The 18,094-nt window shown below is 30.6% G+C and overlaps 1 protein-coding gene and 1 long non-coding RNA gene across 2 annotated transcripts; both read right to left on the reverse strand.

The window, feature by feature from the left end:
• Positions 1 to 6,781: 6,781 nt before the first annotated feature.
• On the reverse strand, positions 6,782 to 9,135 carry LOC128282198 (uncharacterized). The gene is made up of 3 exons (XM_053020361.1): positions 9,082 to 9,135; positions 7,265 to 7,531; positions 6,782 to 7,135 (listed from the first exon to the last, which is right to left on the reverse strand). Exons 1-3 carry the CDS (start codon positions 9,133 to 9,135, stop codon positions 6,782 to 6,784), a joined length of 675 nt encoding a protein of 224 aa, XP_052876321.1.
• Positions 9,136 to 12,319: 3,184 nt separating this feature from the next.
• On the reverse strand, positions 12,320 to 13,514 carry LOC128282346 (uncharacterized). Its single transcript, XR_008272600.1, has 2 exons — positions 12,826 to 13,514; positions 12,320 to 12,649 (listed from the first exon to the last, which is right to left on the reverse strand). It is a non-coding gene; the product is annotated as an uncharacterized LOC128282346 (long non-coding RNA).
• Between the last annotated feature and the right edge of the window lie 4,580 nt (positions 13,515 to 18,094).

The raw sequence follows: 18,094 nt of genomic DNA on the forward strand, positions 1-18,094 counted from the left end.
TTTTTAAACTCCACAAACAAAATTAATAGGTTAACAAGTATCTTACAGGTATAATAAAATATTAAAAATATATTTTTAAAAAGATATATATATATATTTTTAAAAATCATTGAAATAAAAAAGTTTTATATAATTATTTAAAATTACTCTCACATTATTATTTTTCCCATTCAAAGCTGACAAGTCTTTTATGTAAAAAATAGTATAGCTGTTCAAATTGGGTTAACATTTTGGTCCCCGCCATGTGATGTGAAGGAAAATTGACAATATCACACAATCATATTTTTTTTCTGCCATGTGATGAGGTGGTTGAATTATTAAGCCACAAAAGTACCTAGGAGTAGAAGCTAGAAAAAGAAGAGATGAAAATAGAGATATATCTTTTATCAATTTGTTTTTTTATTGTTAAATTTGATCCTAAATATTTTAAAAGAGTTTAATTTGATTATCTATTTTAAAAAAGTTGAATTATTATTTTTAATACAAATATTAACTAAAATGTTACATTTCGATTCAAACATGGCAATCCGTATAGTAATCTATATGTACTTCATGCTTGTTTTATTTGATTTTTATGAACTTTTTCAGGAAATTTTGATTTTTTAAAATAATTTTATAATTTTAAATTATTTATTAACATGACATATAAGATAAATAATGCTATATCAAAGATAAAGTATATGTGGACGGCCCCATTGGTTACCATGTCAACTTTATTAAAATTTAATGTTTTAATCAACATTTTATTAAAAAAACTATTTAACTCTTTTTAAAAAATTAATGGTCAAATTTAACTTTAAAAACAATAATGATTAAAATTGACAAAAGATGTAACTATTGAGTGCTAAATTTATCATTATACTTATATTATTTTAAGTAAAATTTTTAGATTTGGATTTGAATTATTCACAAAAGGTTTAGGATGAGTAGTACCATTGTCCACACTAATAAAAGTTCCCCAATGATTGGTGATGTTTTTAAATGTAGAGATCGGACTAGCATGGATCGGAATCTCGAAAGTTCTTTTACAGTTAACCAAAATGTTTTCAGACCATGACTCAACTTTTGTGAACCACCTCATCAAAATTTCAATAAACTCTTTTATAACTTTCTCCACCGTTAAACTCCATTAGCAACTTGGAGGCCACTCTCTTTTAACCGCATAGCAAGGTTCCCTAAAGTACATAAATCTCTACACCATCCCATAATACAAATTTTAGCTTAGAAATTTTTCTTCCTCGATAACCCCATCTATAGGAATTGACTCTATCTTTTTCTTACATGTAGCCACCTCCTCCATGAAACAATTCTTGTTTATAGCTTTTTCACCTCCGAGTATTCGACTCGTATCTCGAGAATCCTTTGATACCTCCAGAGCCTTTGAAGCGTGCAAAGTTGACCCATATTCTATGTCCAAATAAATGGAACCGTTTAGACGAAGCATCACCCTTCTTGCATCAGTAAAATTTGTGAATCTCACGAAACCAAATCTTTCTCCTTTTTATGAAGACATCCATAACCATGATACTAGAATATCTTCCAAAGACCTCTCCATTGCATTTGTGGAGGAAGATTCACTACAAAAGCAGTAACACAACACTGTCCAGTGTCCACCACCCCTCCCATTACTCATTAATAAAACTTATAGTTCATCAGTTAACTAAATATGTATTTTGATATTTTGATATATTTTAATTTTATTTTGTATTCAAATAATTTGATATTTAACTTTTGTTATAGAAAAATTAATAAAACAATAAATAAAAGTGGATGAAAATACTGGATAATTTTTTATTTTCGTATTTTCACTTACAATGTGCTATCTATAAGCTCATTTACATTCAATTACATTTAATGAACTAAGTTTTCTTAATTACTCCATTTAATGATCTCCTGATTATAAATGAAGTAAAGAGTTTTATTACTTTAATCTGCTTAGGGGGTTATAGACATCCATTTAATTTACAACATTCCCAATGGATGTCTTTTAAATAAGAATGTGCCTTATTAAAACCTTTATTAGGAAAAACCCTGTAGGATAAAAATCTAATGAAGGAAAAAGAGTACACAATCTCCTATTACAAGTTGCCTCGTTAAAAACCTTTACAAGGAAAACTCAGTGGGACAAAACTTTGGTTAAAGAAAAAGAGTACAACGTGTTTTAGACTCCCCCTAATGACGACATCACATTATATCTTTGAGTCAACGCATTCCAATCTTGTTTCGTAGTCTTTCAAATGTTGAAGTTGGCAATGCCTTGGTAAAAAGGTCTGCTAAATTATCACTAGAACGAATTTGTTGAACTTCTATGTCACCTTTCTTCTCAAGATCATGAGAGAAGAAAAATTTTGGTGAAATATGTTTCGTTCTGTCACCTTTGATATAACCACATTTTAATTGAGCTATACATGCTGCATTATCTTCGTATAAGATAGTTGGCATATTTTCCTGTAAAAGCAAATTACATATCTTCTGGATATGTTGGGTTAATAACCTTAGTCAAACACACTCTTGGCTTGCCTCATGCATTGCAATTATTTCAGCATGATTTGAAGAGGCAGCAACTAATGTTTGCTTTGTCGAACATCATGATATGGCAGTACCTTCACATGTAAATAAATATCCTGTTTGAGATCGACCTTCATGTGGATCCAATAAATATCCAGCATCAGCATAACCAACTAATAGGGATTTTGAATCATTTAAATAAAATAACCCCATATCAATGGTCCCTCTGAGATATCTAAATACATGTTTAATTCCATTCCAATGTCTACGTATTGGAGAGGAACTAAATCTTGCTAACAAATTTACAGCAAAAGCTATATCAGGTCTTGTGTTATTTGCAAGATACATCAATGCTCCTATGACACTTAGATATGGTACTTCAGGACCAAGAAACTCTTCACTATTCTCACAAGGATGAAATTGATCATTATTCACATTTAACGATCGTACAACTATTGGGGTACTCAATGGATGTGCTTTATCCATAAAAATTTATTTAAGATCTTTTTTGTATAAGTTGACTGATGGACATGAATTCCATCTTTTAAATGCTCGATCTGCAGGCCAAGACAAAATTTTGTTTTTCTGAGATCTTTCATCTCAAATTCTTTCTTTAAATAATTTACTGCATTTTGAAGGTGTTTAGGAGTTCCAATAATATTTAGATCATCAACATAAATAACAATTATCACAAAATTTGATTCAGACCTTTTTATAAAAATATATGAGCAGATTGGATCATTTTTATAACATTCTTTTAACAAATATTCACTAAGACGATTGTACCACATACGTCCAGATTATTTTAATCCATATAAACTTTTCTTTAATCTGATTGAGCAATTTTCCCAAGAAACTCTATATCCTTTAGGGATTTTAAATCCTTCTGGGATTTTCATATAAATTTCACTATCAAGTGTGCCATACAAATAGGCTGTAACAACATCCATTAGATGCATGTCAAGTTTTTCACATACTGCCAGACTAATAAGGTATCTAAACGTGATTGCATCCACTACAGGAGAATATGTCTCTTCATAATCAATGTCGAGTCTTTGCGAAAATCCTTGTGCTACAAGTCGTGATTTATAAGTTACGACTTCATTTTTCTCATTTATTTTTCGCACAAATATCCATTTATATCCTACCGGCTTTACATATTTAGGTGTTTGAACTATAGGTCCAAAAACCTCATGTTTAGAAAGTGAATTTTATTCTGCTTGAATTGCGCCTTTCCATTTTGGCCAATCTTTTCTATTTCTACATTCCTCAATAGATTTAGGCTCAAGACCCTCATTTTATTTTGCTATTTCAATAGTAACATTATAAGCAAAATTGTTGTCGGCAACTATATATTTTCGGTTCCATCTTTTTCCTGAAGTAACATAACTTATTAAGATTTCTTCATTATCACCATTTTCAAGTACCTGAACCTCTTCTGGGGTTTTTTTATTAGTTATATCTTTGGCCTCTTCTGGGGCACTTGCCTCCACAATATTACCATCTTGAATAATTGATCTTTTCCTTTTACGAGGATTTTTATCTTTGGAACCGATTGGCCTTCCACGCTTCAGGCATGGATTACTTTCTTTTGCACTAACAATTTGCCTTATTGGGATATCAATTCGTATTTGAGCATTTTCAGCTGGTATGTGAGATTTTATAATTCTCTTTAGGTCAGAAAATGAATTTGGCAGTTGATTGGCAATGTTTTGCAAATGTATAATCCTTTGAATTTCTTGTTCACGTTGACTTGTACGAGGATCTAATTGAGATAATGATGATCCATTCCATGTAATTTCTTTTACCAGTTGTATTTTCTCTTCTCCTAATGTTGGGAATGTTGTTTCATCAAAATGACAATCAATAAATCGTGCAGTAAATAAATCTCCAGTTAATGGTTCAACATATTTAATTATAGAAGGAGATTCATAACCAACATATATTCCCAACCTCCTTTGAGGACCCATCTTTGTGCGTTGTGGTGGAGCAATTGGAACATATACTGCACATCTGAAAATTCTAAGATGGGAAATAGTTGGCTCCTGACCAAAAGCCTTTTATAATGGGGAGTACTTATTATAACTTGTTGGCCTTAAGCGCACAAGTGCTACTGCATGCAAAATAGCGTGTCCCTAAGCTGTAACAGGGAGTTTTGTTCTCACAAGCAATGGCTGAGCTATTAGTTAGAGACGTTTGATAAATGATTCAGCTAAACCATTTTGTGTATGAACATGAGCTACAGAATGTTTAACTTTTATCTCAATTGACATACAATAATTATTAAAAGATTGGGATGCAAATTCACCAGCATTATCAAGACGAATAGTTTTGATTGCATAATCTGGAAATTGTGCTCTTAATCAAATTATTTGAGCAAGTAGTCTCGCAAACGCCGTGTTGCAAGTCGATAATAAGTACACATGTGACCACCTACTAGATGCATCTATTAATACCATAAAATATCTTAATGGTCTACATGGTGGATGAATGGGCCCATATATATCACCTTGAGTATGTTTCAGAAATGTTGGAGATTCAATCCCAACTTTAGCTGGTGATGGTCTAATAATCAGTTTTTCTTGAGAACAAGTGACACAAGATAAATCCTTGAATTCAAGAATCTTTTGGTTCTTTAATGGATGTCCAATTGAATTCTCGATGATTCTTCGCATCATAATAGATCCGGGATGACCTAATTAGTCATGCCAAATAGTAAAAGCATGTGGTTCTACAAACTTCTGGTTTGTAATAACATGTGACTAGAGGTGTTCATGGGCCGGGCTACCCAGCCCAGCCCGAAGGCCTGCCTAAATGTGGGAGGGTTTGGGCAAAAATATAGGCCCGAAAAATGGGCTTGGACAAAAAATAAGGCCCGTTTAAAAAAATCCGGGCCTCGAGTAAGGTATTTTTAACCCGGGCCTGGCTCGAATTCACTAAAGGATAAAAAAATTTGCATTTTTTTTATTTTTGAATGTTATTTTCTTATTATTTTCTCTCTATTTTGCTACCATTTTACTATAAGGTTGCTAGTATTTTCTTATTATTGTTTGAATATTGTATAAAACTTATTTTATTGTTAATTTTGTTATTATTTTAAAGGCGTTTATTATTATTTTTTATTTTAGAGCCATTTGCTTGTTAAGTTGCATCTATCTTAGTGTTATTTAAGTCTACATATTTTTAAATTTTATTTTCAATTTGTTGGGATATATTTATTTTGATGTTTTAGTATTTTTTTATGTATTATATATATTTAAAATAATATAAAAATAATATAAAAATTAATACTGGTAGGGCACGGGCTGGGCCCAAGTTTTAGTATTTTTATCTGGGTTGGGCTTGGACAAAATTTTATGCTCGTTTTTTAGGCCTAGCCCGGCTCGGGCCCAAAAAATGGACATGATTTTTTAGTTGAGCCCGGACTGAACCCGGCCAGGCCCGACCAGAACCCGGCCCATGAACACCTCTACATGTGACTCAATTGCACTAACATGTGTATAATATAAACCTGATGAAAAAGCAAGTAGCCTTTCCAAAATATATTTCTTTCCACATTCAACATTTGTAATATATAGATACTCAACATTTTTCTCATTCATAGTCTTAATATGATATCCATTAAAACGAATATCTTTAAAACTCAATAAATTTCTTTGAGACTTGGTGGAATATAAAGCATCATCACTGATAAATTTTGTACCTTTAGGTAATAATATAATAGCAACAAGTTTAGAACTACCCGATATTGTATTAACATGGGCATTACTCATTGTCAAATGAGAAAAATATTTTTTATCTTTGAGTATCGTATGTGTTGTAAAGCTATCTGCAAGGCACATGTCTTCATTGATTTTGGGTCCATCAAAATTTTGTTGAATATTCATATTCTTCATAAAAACAAACAAAATATAATATGAGAAACATTGCAAATATTTATTAAATATATAAATTATTCTTTATGCAAGAAAATAAAATATATTTAAAACAACATAAAAATATCAAAATAACATCAATTTTTCTGATGATTCTCAAAGAAATCTGCCACATCTAGGTGAGTTATATTATTAAAATCATTAAATTTATCATCCTCGTAGGCATGGTCAGTTTTATTATTATAGTGAATATCTTCATCTTTTGCCTCCATTTCATCATTTTGGGATATAAAATTTGTCTCCATATACTTTCCTTTCCTTTTAATGGATGCTTGATAAAGTTTCACTAAATGCTCAGGCGTACGACAGGTACGTGACCAATGCCCCTTCATACCACATCAGTAGCATATATTCTCAACAATCTTTGAAGGATTATTTTGACCATTTTTTTCTTGTCTTTCATTGTTATTCTTTTTCTGGTGGTTAGAAGTATCATTGTTATGACCACCATGATAACGATTACTAATACGTCCTCGACCACGTCCCCCACTACGTCCACGACCATGGCCGCGACTTTTATATTTTCTATTTTCATAATTATTGTGTACTGCTACATTCACTTTAGGGAATGGTGCAGAACCAGTGGGACGAATTCCATGATTTTTCATCAATAGCTCATTATTTTGTTCAGCCACCAAAAGGCATGAAATCAATTCAGAATACCTTTTAAAACCTTTTTCATGGTATTGCTTCTACAGGAGCACATTAGTAGCATGAAAGGTTGAAAATGTTTTCTCTAACAAGTCCTCATCAGTTATGTTTTCTCCACATAATTTTAGTTGAGAACTAATTTTGAAAAGTTCTTAATTGTATTCACTTACAGTCTTAAAATCTTGCAACCTTAAGTGCATCCAATCATAACGAGCTTTAGGAAGTATCACAGTTTTCTGATGGTCAAATCGTTCTTTCAAATTTTTCCACAACTCAATAGGGTCTTTTACAGTAAGATATTCCACTTTTAATCCTTCATGCAGATGATGACGGATTAAAATTATTGCTTTTGCCTTGTCTTGATTAGATGCTTCTTTATCTGCTAATATAGTATTTCCTAGTCCTTTAGCATCTTGGTGAATTTCAGCATCTAACACCTATGGCAAATAATTCTTGCCTGATATGTCTAAGGTCACAAATTCAAGTTTGGCAAGATTTGACATTATAATCACTTGAATCAAAATAAAAAAATATTAGTAAAATAATAAGTATTCTCAATCTTAAAATAATTTAATTATATATACCAAATTTGCTAAATAATAATATGTATGTCAAATATTGGCATAAAGAGGAATAGTCATAATAATAACTTAACACAAATTAAATTAATTGAAATTTCTTTTAATAAAAAACCAGATATATAATTATCATTATTAGATTTTAGTTGTAAAAATAAATGTGCAAATTTTACCCAAAGCAAATATTTCATCTAGAAAATAAAATAAAAAATATGAAAATACGTATACCGTATATAGTTTAACGGGAGTTATACGGGCAAATCATATAAAGTCAAAATGACGTGAACTTCACTATGAACTCATAGAAGATCGTGCTGATAACGTGTTATAGAAAAATTAATAAAACAATAAATAAAAGCGGATGAAAATATAGGATAATTTTTCATTTTTGTATTTTCACTTACAATGTGCTATTTATAAGCTCATTTACATTCAATTTCATTTAATGAACTAAGTTTTCTTAATTACTCCATTTAATGATCTCCTGATTATAAATGAAGTAAAGAATTTTATTACTTTAATATGCTTAGAGGGTTATAGAGATCCATTTAATTTACAACACTTTTAACTATTATCTCATTTTTTTAACTATAAATTTAAAGGAAGACAATCTTGATAAGACTGGTATAAGGTAAGAACAGTTTATTGGGTCAAAATATTAATGCAAGGAATAAAAAACAAGTGATTAAAGATTTAGAACAAGCAATCAAACTTATTTTATATGATTAGTGATTAAGTGCACAATTTCAAAATAAGAAAGCCATTGCATCAGATGGCTTGGTACAACTAATTGGACCTTGTTGCAGTAACTCCAACATTAACTCCACTTGTAAAATTTTACAAGCTTTCATTGTAATGGTCTTTATCAACTTATAGCTATAATCTAAATTGTAGAGCACCAATCCTTAACATATTCATAGTACACGACTTCTGGACACAAGATGCTATGTGACAAACTAATACCCCTTTATGATTAAGCAATTTTTGCATGAATCATTGTGAGGATAGACCCGATTTAAGTAACGAACAAGTAAAAATAACAGATTAAATTGAGAAATTGAACACACAAATTTAACGTGGAAAAACTCCTCCAAAGAGGATAAAAAACCACGGGCAAAGATAATTTTACTATAATGGCAAAAGAACGAAGAGTACAAAAGATGAAGATAAAAAACTAAACCTCGAAAACAAAGAACCCTCAAAACGTAAACACAAAATTCTCTAAATATGTTATGAGTTCTTATCTCTAATGGGTGTATTTTCTAAGTTGTAAAGGGCCTTATTTATAGGCTAAATTAGCAAGTCAAATAAACTATGCTAATAAATGCTAAATATATTATACTAATAAATACTAAATCTTCTAGAAAAAATATATTTTTTGTTTAACTTAACTTGCAAGAAACTCTAACAATGTCCACCTTGACACGAATTCTTTCAATGCCATCTTCACCAAAGACCGCCATGGGCCTATCTTGAACTATGCAGGGAATTAACTGAGTCGAATCTGTGTTTAGAAGTTGGAAGACTATTAGTCTTCGACTTGTGCACTGCCAAATCAAAACTAACCCGGCTCTGATTTTCACAAACACAATGCCCTAACTTTTCAAAACTTGCATCCTAAAGAGAAACTATCTTTAACGAAACGGTCATACCTTTTTCCCTCCTATGACCAAGTTGCCTTCGCTCCAAATGAGTTGACTTCGACCGTAACGGACGAGGGACGTCCGATTTCACCGGCCACTATAGATCCTTCCAGAATATAAAAACTGCTGGTTCTTTTACCTTTTAATAAAATGAGAGCTCCACGAGATACTTTAATACCGCTCGACTCGATGTTGATTCTACATCCTTTCAAGTCTAAAATACTCAATGAGATGATATTCTTTTGTAAATCAGGTACATACCTGACATCTGAGAGTGTCCTAATCATCCCATCATGTATCCTAATTTTAACAGTACCAATACCAATTACCTTACTGGATGAATCGTTTCCCATTCACACAACTCCACCTTCAACCGAACTGTATGTGGAGAACCATTCTCTATTGGGACACATGTGGAAAGAACATCCCGATCTATGATCTATTTAGACGTAAACTTGGAGTTATCACTCATTGACACTAACAAGAAATCATCACCACCTTCATCAGCCAAATTAGCACCAGCTACATCTTCCTCGTTACTCTCAGCAGCTCTTTTATTTCGCAGTTTATAACAATCTGCTTTGACGTGACCTAACCTTTTACAATAGCGACACTTTTTGTCTCGTTTATTTGATGCTACCAAAACGGAAGGTTGCCTATCTGCCTTTCTATCCAAACCAAACTCATTGTCGAGTTTGTCTCTACTCAACAAATAACCTTTCACATCTTCGAACGAGAGTTTGTCTCTACCATAAATCAGTATTTCCCTGAAAGACTTGTATGAAAGGGGCAAAGAGCACAATAATAGCATAGCCTGATCTTCATCATCAATATGAACCTCAACATTCTTTAAATCATTTAAAAGAGTAATGAATTGACTGATTTGATCTCTAAGAAGCTCACATTCATTCATGCGAAACTTAAATAGAAGTTGTTTCAACACTAAACGGTTAGCCAGAGATTTAGTCGCATAAATAGTTTCTAACCTTTTCTACAATGCAGATGAGGTCTTCTCCATCAATACCTCCTGTAATACCGTATTCGCGAGGCACAACTGGATTGCAGACAAGGCCTTTTCATCAAGCTCTTTCCATTCTGTTTGATTTAGATTCTCAGGCTTTTTCCCGGTAACAACCTTTTTCAAGCTTGTTTGAACTAGAATTGCCATCATCCGAACTTGCCATAGATTGAAATTTTTCTCACCATCGAACTTCTCAATTTCAAACCTTGTTGCTGCCATCTCTGAACTGACTGATCTATAAAAATTGAACTAGCTCTAATGCCACTTGTTAGGACCGACCCGATTTAAACAACGAACAACTAAAAATAGCAGAATAAATTGAGAAATTGAACATACAAATTTAACGTGGAAAAACTCCTCTAAAGAGGATAAAAAACCACGGGAAAAGATAATTTTACTATAATGGCAAAAGAACGAAGAGTACAAAAGATGGAGATAAAAAACTAAACCCTAAAAACCCGAAGACAAAGAACCCTCAAAACGTAAACACAAAATTCTCTAAATGTATTATGAGTTCTAATCTCTAATGGGTGTATTTTCTAAGGTTATAAAAGACTATTTATAGGCTAAATTAGGAAGTCAAATAAAATATGCTAATAAATGCTAAATATATTATACTAATAAATACTAAATCTTCTAGAAAAAAGATATATTTTTTGTTTAACTTGACTTGCAAGCAATCTCTTAGAATTTGGGTCACACAACTCTAACAATCATAAGGGGGAATTAGTTTGCCATTAGCATCTCGTATCCAAATGTCTTGTATCATAAACCTGTTCAAGATTGGGGATCTACAACTCAGATTATAGTTATAGGCTAATAAAGGCTATTAAAGAGAAAGCTTGTAAAAATTACAAGCGGAGTTGATGCCGGCAAGGGTGTTGCAAATCCTGTTTTTAATGAAGAAGAAATCAGAAGTCCTCAAACAAATCAAAAGAAGAGTTTTCTCTATCTATATATACATTATTCTCCATACACATAAGGGACCAATCTTAGATTGAGAAATGGTATAGAGATCATTGTGGAAGACCTCCACAAATGGTCATTTTGAGATCAAAGGAGAAGAAGCAAGAAAACAAAGTTGAGGGGTTTGAAGAAGTAAGAGCCAATTTATAGAGAAAAGAAGTGAGAGAGAATGGATTTTATTTAAAGATTTAATAGGTAAGAAAATTTGTTATGTGGAAGAAAATCATTGAAAGAGAAAAAAATTTAAGTTTAATATAATTATTTAATCTAACAATTTTTTTTTGAAAAAGAAATTACAAATTACATCAATTCAATTACCTAACAGCACCACTCGCTTTATTTTGTTGTAAGACTTCAAGGATCTCAGTTGGGGTCACATCAAAAATTTGTAAACTCGACTTCCATGTTAGGCTAAGTTTAGTTAGCCGGTCCGCAACAATATTGTGTTCTCTAGGCACATATATTGTAGGAATAAGAATTTGGGTTCAATCATGAAAAACTCCATTTCCTTTTCCCAATTATCAAAAATTATATATAATTATTTAATGTTATTTGTCACATTAATTTTTTATGTGGGCACTTTTGAGGGAATATATGTTTTAAATAGAAAATAATATAATTAATTAACAAATTAAATCTAGAGGGTGTTTGGTAAATTGAAATTGAAATTTTAAGTGGTGTTGCATTTTCATTTTAAGTGCTGAAAAATTAAGTATTAAATTCTTATTGCTAAATTTTATTAGCATTAAATTTATATCGAAAATTGTTTGGTAAATTAGTAAATATAAATAGTGAATATAATTATATTGTTTGATAAAAGTAAATATTGATTTTAAATAAATTATTAATTTTAAATTTTAATCTTATTAATATAATTTTTATATTATTTTGAATAATTTTAGATGAAAGATAAATAGTTAATTTGAATATTTCTTTTTTAAAATAATTTGTTTTAAATTTTTAATATTTTCTATATAAAGTGATAAATAGCTACCTACCTACTTATTTATTCAACGCTTTTCGTTGAATATTTTATATTAAATAAAATTAAAATAATTTATCAATGTTGAAAATGAAAAATGGTATGGTGCTCATATTTTGATTAATTTATCAATCTTTTTATACAATACGTCATAATTCCTCTTCAACTTTTTTTTTTGGGGGTGAGAAAAAAAAACAAAATTACAAGAGTAACACTTAAACAAAAGAATTGTCTGAAAACTTATTCCTATCAATTAAAACACGAGCCATCTCCACTGGGACATCTAGAACTTGTAGATTTCCTTTCTCGATAATAGCTTGCTTAGCTAAATAATCCACAATCTGATTTTGTTCCCTCGGAATATACTGCAGAGACCAATGATTTTCTTGAGACATAATGTTATGAATACGCCTAATTAATGCGGAATTGGAAACATTTAAAGAGCCTCCGTGTATGCCTTTAACAACTTCCAAGCTATCGGAATAAATGATTACGTGATCATAGCCCAAACGTTGAATTAGTTTGAAGCCCTCAAGAATACCTCACAGTTCTGCATTGAAATCTGAACATTTTCCAAGAAAATGGTAGAAACTAGTGATCCAATGCCCCTCTTTGTCACGAACAACTCCCCTAGCCACAGTAAGTCTAGAGTCTAATTGCATTGCCCCATTAGTGAAAAGATGAACCTGTTCTGCGGAGGTATGGACATCAACAGGTTGATCAAGACATCCAGAAGGGATCTCTTAAGGGAAAGAGAAGAAATGTAACGCCCAACTGTAAGATCCTTGAACTATTTCATTTGAGCTCCACGGTTTGCCCTGAAAGATGTATAAGTTCTGATTTTTCCATATGCGCTAAATAAGTAATCCAAAAAAACAAGCCCAACTAGCTCCCTCCTCATGAACCAGCCTATTCCCCTACAAGTTAAGAAAAAACCAGTCTTGAAAAGGAAGAGAATAAACATTTGGAATATACTTACCTGGATTAACCTGAGTCCAAACATCTTTAGCTGTCGGACAATCATGTATGATGTGCACAATGTCTTCTAAGTGAAAATCGCAAATAGGACACCAAAGATCATCCAAGATACCTCTCCTAACTCTTTCAACATTACTAAGAACTCTTCCATGTAAAATCATCCAAATAAAGGTACGAATCCGTTGAGGTCTAGGAAATTTCCAAGCCATCTTACTTTTTTCATCATCAGGGTTCCAATCTCTTCCCTTGATGGCCTTATAGGTAGATTTAACAGAAAATACACCAGACAAAGTATGATTCCAAGAAATTCTATCAGGACGTTCTAAAGGATGTGGAAGAGGGATACCCTTAATGACTTGAATCACCTCTTCTGATAGCCAAACTCGAATGAGATCTAAATTCCACTAGCCATCCTCAGTAATCATCTTATACAGTCGGCAATCAAAATTCAGATTAACATCAATGGGAATGTGTCTAATCAGTAGTCCAATATCTGGAATCCAATTATCCTGCCAGCACTAAATTTTGTGGCCATCTCCAACAGACCAATGTAAATTTTCACAAAGTAAAGACCAAATTCTGGAAAGAGACTTCCAAAGAAAAGAGCTTCTATCTCTGTCAATGCAAAATGGTATCTCTTCCTTCAATCGATACTTCGATCTAAGCACACGAACCCAAAAAGCTTCCTTGTTAGAAACCAAATTAAACTCCAATTTCATCAAAAAAGAAATATTATGATCGCGAAGGTTCCTCAAACCAAGCTCACCACACACCTTTGGTTGACAAATGGAGTTCCATCCGACCAGCGCCATTTTCTTATTCCTTTTGGCTGAACCCCAGATAAATTGCTTGACTGACCTTTCAATTTCATTACAAGTTTTCCTCGGTATCATCATGGATTGCATGAAATAGCTAGGAATAGATAAGAGAACTGATTGAGCTAAAGTGATCCGCCCTGCTAAAGAGAGTTTTTTGGCTTCCCAACTTTGAAGCTTTCCACGTATTTTTTCCACCACAAACTGAAGAGTGCCACTAGAAACCCTCTGGTGAAGGAGAGGGACTCCCAGGTAGTGACCAAGGTTATGAGCTCTCTAAAACCCAAACATAGTGCTAATCGTATCCACTGAATTCCTCTTCAACCTTTAAATAAAAAGATAAATGTAATTCAGAACGCTCGAACTAGAGTCTTACATTGAAAAAAATATCAATACCAACTCAATTAAGACCTAATCGATTTTTTACCAATATTAAAATTTTTCATTCATGCCCATGTTAAAAATTTTGAAAAATATGAAAATATATAATTTTAATTGTTTTTTTACCAATTAAATTGATTTTTGATGGGTTTAACTTTTGACTTAAAAAAGAGTGTTAATTTCAATGGTTAAATGTAATGGATACATGGTTTGAATGTCTGACATCGTCACATGGAAAAAGGGATTAAAAATGGAAATTAAGCAAAGGCAAATTGAATATATTTATTATTTTCTAATTTGGTGTAGGGTGCCCACTTTGTTGATAGCCACTCCCTTGACACTTTCCACTAATACATTATAAATGGAATAATTGCCTATTTTACCTTTTCCATGAAATTGATTGACATCACCAGCTCATTTTTCAACCACATTACTCAAATGATTGACAAAGAGAGGTTAAAGTAATTTATAAATGTTAATTATGTATTTCTATTTTGTTCGAATATAATTTGTATTTATTTCTAGCCATTTTTATAAGGTTATTATTTATAAAAGAGGTAATTATCGAATTTATATATGATTTTGATCCAATACACAATTTGATACAAACTTTGATTTTATATAATTATACACATAAAACTTGAATCATGATTCATATGAGCACATGAAACTTTGAGTTTGATTCAATTGTATGCATTTAATGAATGAATATGTTTTAAAAAATGAATACATACATTTATTTTCATATTAGATTATATATAGGGCTAAACCAGAAAATTATTTTAGGGACTGAAATTAAATTGTAATTTTACGAAGTAAAATGTAATTTCACCATTTTAATGGCCTATATCTTTATAATTTTTAAATAATTAAATCAAATTTTATATCTTTAGGGGCAAAATACAATTTTACCTTTACTAATTTAAAATTTTAAAATTTTTAAAGGGCTTAAATGGAATATATCACCATAAAATTGTGCTAATTTAATAATATTGTTAGTGATTTCGAAAATTGAATCAAACCGATATTTCATGTATAAAATTATATAAAATCAAAATTTATATAACATATATAAATAAAAATTCATATATGACAATATACATTAAATCAAAATTTATATATAATTTTGATATTTATTCCATTTTTATTAATTATAATGTGTGAATGAGGTGAATCCAAAATTTGTCATTTATTTTCCTACCATCATTAAGAAACAAATTTCTACTTAAGAAGGAAAGACTAATTAACGTTTTCAAATTGCATTAGGATAGACTTGTTCATCAGTCAAGCTCCTGGTTTAGGTTTGAAGGTCCACTCAAATTTTAAGAGGGTTTGGATAAAAATATTAGGTAAAAAAAATAGGTCCGTTTAAAATATGGGTCAAGCTCGGGTTTGAACATTTAAGGCTCGACTTGTTTTAAGTTTATAATATTTTATAATATTATGTTATTTTATATATTATGTAATTTAGAACATATTAAAAAATAAACCTATAGTAAATATATAATACTACTCTAATGTAAACATTAAAATAATGCTAAAATGACTATAAAATTTTCAATAAATAAAAAATGTAAAAAATTATTAAATATTAAAATAAAATAATATAAATATTTTTTTAAAAAAATTAATATATAGCGTGTTTGGGCGAAATTTTAGACCCAAATTTCAAGTCAGACCAGACTTAAACAAACATAAAGTATCTTAATATCCTTAGGCCCGACCAAATCTATGGACACCTTTATATAAAAAGAATATAGTATGAATTGACGTAGTTTAGTTCCACAAGTTCAAACTTCAAATTAATATGAGTGTATTATTAAAAGTTTTCGTCTTCTGCATTACTTGTTAGTTTATGTCTTTTAATTCATTGAGAAGTAACAAGCATGTATGGATGTCCATGTCCTACCATAATTGTCTTCTAAAGAACTTTATAAGGGAAGCTATGCCACTCTATTCTTTAATTATTACTTCCACAAATTTTGCAAATTCTTAAATTTCTAGGCAAGTTCCCATGGCCTTATATTTTAATACTCTTATTGAATATAAAGCCTTGTTTAAATGAAGATATTTATATATAAGAGGAAAAATATCAAATAATGCAAGTTCACCCATGCCTGGTCATTGTGACCCCCTTTGTGAGGAGACACCTCTTCTCTCGAAGTTACAAGGCTATTTTGTCAAGTTCCTTAAAGAGAGTTGTCTCACGCCCCTAAGTATTTTCTACCTACCCACTTGTGTCAGTTTCGGGTATAAATACCCTTTTGTTGAAGATCGTTCAAACCTGGAAGTGTAGCATGAGTTACTTTAATGCCATAGTGCCTAGTACTTGAACATTGAGTTGGAACATTTTCTCTACCCTTTCTTATCCTGAAAAAGTAAAAAAAAGTAGAGTCACCTTGCATCCATGAACCAATAACCATTTCGGCTAACCTAGCTATACATCATATAATTAAAAAGAAATCTACTCAGTGTTTGAATTTTTGTTGATTGGAATATATTATGTTATATAAACAACAATGAAGATGCATATGATTTCTAAGAATATTTTATAGTTTTCATGAAATATTACCAAAAAAAAATATTATAATTTTGACTTCCACTTACAATTTCATAAAATAATAATTTATCAATTCAAAGTATTTGAATCAAAATTAATTTGGAGCTCCTCACTCAGGCTTCTACTTTTGTGCCTTAATACTTCAGTGGCAGCACTTCCACCTTGCCTTAATTGTTGAAATATTTCCCTATGTATTCATATAATTGCCTTATAAATAATGTGCATTATTGTAAAGAAAGTTGATGTATTATTCTTCAATACCTAACTTGTTTTTTCTTACCCTTTATTTGCTAATAAAACACAACGTTTACATTGAGACCATTATTTTATGAAGAAAGGGAAATGACTTTGCCAGTCCCTAATATCCTTCTATAAGCAAACAAGTTCATATTGGTCTCTCTTGGAATTAGGATTATCTTCTATTTGAATAAGCTAAAATTTGAGATTTTGAATTTGGATAATTCCGAGCTCATACCATATGAATTTAAATAAGGGTTTAGACTAGTTAATTTATAAATCAGTTAAATCAATTTTTTAAAATATATAATTTTAATAATTTATTCAATTAAATCGGTTGAACTGAGAAGATGTGTTTTTTATTACACACGATTAGAGGCGTTCATAGGTTGAGTCGAACTCGGTTCTGGCCTAAGCATGATATTAATATAGTAATATATTTTATGATTGTCCAAGCCCGACTAGACCCAAAACTTGGGCCTAAAATTTTGTCCAAATCGGTCCACATTTACAAATGACTAATCCAAACTTATTTTAGGCTAGCTCATATTATTTTTAATTTTTTAAAAAATATATTTATATTGTTTTATTTTAATATTTAATAATTTTATATATTTTTATTTATTAAAAATTTTATATAGTTAATTTAACATTTTTTTAATATTTATATTAAAATAATATTATATATTTAATATATATTTTTTAATGTATTTTAAATTATATAATATATAAAAATAATATAATATAAAATATTATAAACTTAAAATAGATCGAATCAATTCAGACTTTAAATATTCAAGATAGAGCTCAACCCATTTTAATAGTAATAAAAAGGTAAA

Source organism: Gossypium arboreum, chromosome 10, assembly GCF_025698485.1.
Source record: "Gossypium arboreum isolate Shixiya-1 chromosome 10, ASM2569848v2, whole genome shotgun sequence".
NCBI lineage: Eukaryota > Viridiplantae > Streptophyta > Magnoliopsida > Malvales > Malvaceae > Gossypium > Gossypium arboreum.